The 6062-nt window shown below is 37.4% G+C and overlaps 1 protein-coding gene across 1 annotated transcript; it reads right to left on the reverse strand.

The window, feature by feature from the left end:
- Window positions 1-856: 856 nt before the first annotated feature.
- LOC122841736 (zinc finger protein 354B-like) lies at window positions 857-4379 on the reverse strand. The gene is made up of 2 exons (XM_044135304.1): window positions 4084-4379; window positions 857-2567 (listed from the first exon to the last, which is right to left on the reverse strand). The coding sequence occupies exons 1-2, from the start codon at window positions 4280-4282 to the stop codon at window positions 1795-1797; spliced, it is 972 nt and encodes a 323-aa protein (XP_043991239.1). The 5' UTR covers window positions 4283-4379; the 3' UTR covers window positions 857-1794.
- Between the last annotated feature and the right edge of the window lie 1683 nt (window positions 4380-6062).

Consider the following 6062-nt stretch of genomic DNA (forward strand, 5'->3'; position numbering starts at 1 on the left):
ACTCTCTCTGGAAGTCTTTCTTCATCAAATTCTATCAGAACACTTTCACTATTCATTTTCTCTCCATTTTTAAAGGTCTGAAGCCTTCTTACATCTTTGACTTTTCCTCCTCTGAGATTTGATTTTATTTCGTCACTTGAAACCTCAATCAAGATCCCCCTAATCACTCCCTTCCTCCATTTACTTCCTTCTTGTATCAGACTCACGCTTGTCACTTTGTATTTTCCTACTTCTTTCATCCTACATGCTCTGTCTTTTTGTTCTTCCGTATTACAAATTATCATTAAGTTTCCATCTCTTAGCACTTTCGCATTTGTAATGTCCCCCACTTGATTCTTCAGAATCGTGGTTAGTTTGACTGGACTGATCGTTTGCAATCCCTTTTCCTCGTTAACTCTAACAATTACTTTAAACTCCCTTATTTCTCCCTCCATTTCTTCTTCAGACTCATCCCAGTTTTTCCACCACTCTTCCCCACTTTCCCATACCTGCCTTCACTGAAGAATTTTCTCTTTTTGGACTCATCCTTTCACTACTCGATGTTTCACTGCCCCTGTCACTCTCGTTATCTATACTATTTTCCCACTCTGATCCATTCACAACACAGCTGTGTCTACCCGCCGTAGTCTTTGTCCAAAGTTCTTTTACCAATCCACGGCTTTTCCCAACTGCATCTTGAACATTTCCTCGACGCCGATTTCCTTTAGTCCGAGATAATCTTATTTCTTTATCCTCATCCTCCTCTCTTTCAGTTCTTAATTTAAAATTTTTAACCATCAATCCACGGAGCGGCTTCCTCCACCGTTCAGGAACCTCCTCTCTACTACCCCCTACTGAACTGGAGTGGCAATAAAAGGGGGAAAATCGCATTAATTCATAAGTCTTTATTGAGACAAAAAGTAGTCCATACCCCTTAAAAAAACTAAATAAAATACAAAAATCATCAAGTAAGAAAATACACATCCATCGCAAAGCAGATAAACAATTATTCCAATAGTTTAAAAAATCTAGAAATATATCAAAAATGGGTATTTGTTGCAATTGTCAAAGTTTTTATTTCTAAGATGTTTAATACATCAAACTTTGGATGTATCAAACCGCTAGCAAAGGGTCAAACAGACTCAAAAAATAATGACAGCAACTGCACAGTGGGACCCATTATTTCTGGCAGCACCCTGGGAGCAGGGATGAATATAAAAAGGATATTAAATGTTGAAGAATTGGACTGGAGACCTCTGGAGTAGGCAGTTCCAACCTAATCATTCTGATGTATTTGAGAGTACTTGAGACTCTAAAATGGTGTCTGTCTATTTTAACAATTCAAATACCTAATATGACGTAAAACACATGATATATTTTTATATATTTAGTGGAAATCATATTGGGACAACTAAAGAAACTAACATCAAATGTTTTTCTTATATCTGCTATTGGGGTACAGCCAGTCAGCAAAAAAAATAAGTCCGCCTTTTGTTGTGACTACTTTGCACATGTAGGCCAGTAGCAAGTCAAGTAGCATAACACCTCAATATCTGAACTTACACATCAGTTGAAATTGTTTTGAATATTCTAAATACTCTATAGCATATTTCATACACTTTCCCCCCGTAGTTCATGTGGAAAAACCCATGGCACCCATGTGCATCCTGAGAACTTTTGGTTCATGTGCATGTTTAAAATATTAATGGAAAAAAACCCCAACTTTTTCACATTTGGCTTCAAAATCACCTCTCACCTTTATGAATTCTCATTACATTTTAACTCCTCAGAGAAACTTTTTCCACATGACTTGCATTAAAAAGATTTCTCACTTGTATGAATTCTCTTGTGGACATTTAAAGCACCAATTTGAGAGAAACTCCTTCCGCATGACTGGCATGAAAAAGGTTTCTCACCTGTATGAATTCTCTTGTGGACATTTAAGTGACTACTTTGAGGGAAACTCTTTCCGCATGACTGGCATGAAAAAGGTTTCTCACCTGTATGGATTCTCTTGTGGACTTTCAAAGTACTAATTCGAGAGAAACTTTTTCTGCATGTTTCACATGAAAAGGGTCTCTCACCAGTGTGAGTTTTGTAATGGTTTTTCAACTTCCACTGTTGTGGGTAACATCTCCCACAAATGTCACATTTGAAAGATCTCTTTTTTGTGCCAGTAAGCTGCTCTGTTCTTCTCTCTTCTTCATTCATATCATCTTCCTGAAGAGTAGAAGTCTCAATAAAAGCAACAAACTGCTTCTGGACAAGCTGCTCTCCCTCCTGACTGCTGCAGAAGTTCTTCTGGTTCTGTCCAGTTGGTAAATGTTCTGGTGGCTGAAGTTCATGCTGAAGCACTGAAGAATCTAGTTCCTCTTTTTTTACATATGTTAGTGCGTATTCTATTTCCTCATGTTTAAGCAGTGTAGGTTCTTCTTCTTTCATCCATTTTGGTTCTGGTTCCATCTGTTCATCTACAGCCCACTGACCTTCTACTTCTTTCTGGTCCTTACTGGACCTATATGTCAGGCTAAAGGCTTGTTGGATGGCAGAAGCTTCTTCCTCACTGGAGACACTTGGCTGTTGGAGGTCTGTGGGAACAAAGGATGACATCATTAATATGATTTAATTGATAACTCTCTCATAGATCAGCCTGTTTTTCCCTGGAGATTCTGGTCTGTAGGCATCATGTAGTTAATATAAAATTAGTTTGCAGAGTTTCTCTAAAAAGCAGGTAAAGTGTCCTCCACCAATCTGCAGCTGTGACAAAAGTTAAAAAATAGATGCGGTTATAATTAAGAAGTACAGTTTCCTACAGATTTTTTTTTCTTTTACAATTAAGCATTTTCTCATGAGAACTCATCCTACATTAAGACAATATTTTTTAATCTCACTTTAAACCCACTTAAAAGTTGATCAGACTGTTTAGGCACTTTAATTAGTAAAACATGGGATTCTGGCTCTGGATTATAAATGTGATGAGACACAGATAATACTTTCACTAAACCACTGTTCAAAAGAAGAAAGAGCCCATTTTCTTTGATAAGGCAGAGGTGTTGATGTTCAAAAGGAAGTGTATCCAAGAATATATTGAAATGACTTGCCTGAAATGTAAACCTATTAATTACTGCTCCAACAGTGCATTTAGATTAGTAACTGGAAGTGTGAGGGATGAGGCTGGATGAGATTCTCTCAACACCACACACTGAGGGAGATGGTGGTGAGGGTCAAAACATCTCCAGGTCTCCCTGGCCCGGTCCCAAAACTCAGACTGCACCTTACACCTCTCTATGAAATGTGGACTCAGTCGAAATGTACATAAGAGTTTGAGTGTGTAGATTACAAGCTTGCAAACATTTGAGAATTCGGACATATATATATATATAAAAAAAAAATTCAATAATTCCCTTCTCACCCACCGCGGGTGGTGATTCTTCTTCCTCTTAGCTCGGGTCCTCTACCAGAGGCCTGGGAGCTTGAGGGTTCTCTATCTTGGCTGTGTATATATATATATATATATATATATATATATATATATATATATATATATATATATATATATATATATATATATATATATATATATATATATATATATTTTTATTTTTTTTTTACCATAACTAATTGATACCTTAGTCCAACTTTATTTTTTTTTTACTTTAAGAATTAAATAAAATGCAGATTTCTCACTTTTATGTTCAGCTGAATTAATAGGATTACAGTTTTAATCTGCTATATCAGGGCTGTGCAACTTGCCCGCAAGTGTCTCTGTGGCTCACTTAATAAAAGAAACAAATATTCTCCTACTTTGTTCCTCGTCTCCTTCATAATACTCTCCACTTACAAAATCCTTTATGACTTTACAAATTAAAGATTTACACCTTGTATTCCAGATTTCCAGCACTCAGAACAATTGGAGTACTATATTAGTCATGGGATTTAACTCATGAACACGTTTTCTGTTTCTGCTAGCCTCTGTAGCATCCGAGCTAGCAGCTAAAACAGTTTCTATTCAGCCCCGTTTAGCAGCAGCTGGAGCTGCAGCAACTATCTCCCTGACGGATCTCTGTCTGCTGTGAAAACATCCCCACTTTTATCCAGACCTACCAGAACTTTGTCTCTGCAGCTCCGAACCGATTCTGTGTAGCTTAATTTCTGGTTTCCAGTTGATCCCCATCATTTTGCGCTGAGCATCGAGCTCTTCCTCGTAGCAAATGATGGTTTTTTCAACCTCGGTGAAGATTTCTTGAGCAGCAGCAGTTAGTCTCTCTCTGATAAACTCTCTGAGATGCTGAACTGAAGACATTGTTACTGAAATATTAGCTGGAATGGGACAATGCAGCGGGTTTCTAGCTAAGCCATGCAGGCCTATTCTTCTTTGATGTTTTTTTCCCAACGGTAGACAACAAAATTGATGAATTAGCGCCCCCGATTAAACTGGAGTGTGAAAAGGGCGTAAAGAGAGCGAAAAAAACCCCATCGTCTTAAATCATGCGTCTTTATTTTGAAACAAAAAGTAGTCCATATCATTTACAAAATAATAAAACACATAAATCAAGGAAAGAAAAGACATCAAAAAGCAGAAAAACAATTATTCCAATAGATTTAAAAAGCTAGAAATATATCCAATATATGTTGGAATTGTCAGAGCTTTTATTATGAAGTTTTTGATACCTCCAATCAGCACATACATTTTTACATGAAATTCCTCAGCAAAACATAAAAAGTTGGTATGCTACTCATGACAAACAGTTGACTTGGAGATGTTCATTGTGGAAAACTGAGGATTCTAAAAGCGTCCCGATTGGCTACTTGCAGTTTCTTCTTTATAGTTTTACTATAGTTACACCTAGGCCTGTCACAATAACATTTTGCTGAGCGACTAATTGTCTCAAAATTATTGAGATAAACAATAATATTGTTTAAAGACCTTTTTACACCAATTTAATGGAAATTAGTTAATAATGCATGTGATTTCCTGCCAAAGATAAATACACTTTATATTCAAAAGAAGACTTAATACTAGAACTGATAAAATAAACAATACAACCAAAAACAAAACTAAAATGGATTCTCAGTCTCCATTAACAAAAATGTACTTGAATAAAAACACCAAAGTGTAAATAAATACTGCATTCAACCAAAAGAGTGCAGATTATGAAGTCTGTAAACCATATTGCCCTTCAGTAATCATTAGATTTAAATAGAGAAGATGGAACATCGACTACCTGATGCAATAGTTCACACTACATGTTAGTTCACACCTACATTTTCCCCTTACGACATTCTTAGAACATCATACTTGCTTGTGATTTCGTAACCGATCATCCTGTAGTGTGTGGTGTGTTACAGATCGTTGTGGCACTCCGATCTAAATCAGGGGTTTTCCCCCACTGGGAGCTTAACGCAGCCTGTTGAATGTGACAGGTAGCCAATCAGAAAGCCGGATTCTCCTCCTGCTTTCTGAGGGGAAATTACAGAGGGGAATCCCAAACAGCTGACACGCAAAAGTCCAGCGGACATTGGAGATGATATGTGGAAACAACATTAATGTTTATAAAACATTTCATGCAAAGAATATAGAAATGACGAGAGGAGGAGTTAGAGCGAAATCGCTACGCAGTTGATGTACCCAGTAACTTTTCAGCTGTTCTTCGTTAACATGACATAAATAGGTTGTCATGATTTTCATTCAGTCAGGACGTTACGCTGACACTAGAGCCACATGCACTGCAGGGAGATTGTAGTAAAGCATTGATTAATGCCTGGTTTTAAAATTAGTTAACTGGACTATCCTAACCCTTACCCCAACCCTACCCATTATTTTGTGCACATTGAACCCGATCAAACCGTTGTACCTAGGATTTCTGTCGGCTAATGTGTGGTCTCTCAGGTTTTGAAAATGGGCCGACAATCGCCTGACAGCTCTAAGACTGTATAGTGTGAACTGGACATTACACTAAGGAAATGAGGAAGGGGAGAGTCAGTGGAGAGCAGCAGAGTTGAGCCTGTTTTCATCCAGTGTCATCAACAGAAAGAGAAAAAGGCTGAAAGAGACGATAGAGCCGATAATTAAAATGACATTG

Source organism: Gambusia affinis, linkage group LG12 (genome assembly GCF_019740435.1).
Source record: "Gambusia affinis linkage group LG12, SWU_Gaff_1.0, whole genome shotgun sequence".
Taxonomy (NCBI): domain Eukaryota; kingdom Metazoa; phylum Chordata; class Actinopteri; order Cyprinodontiformes; family Poeciliidae; genus Gambusia; species Gambusia affinis.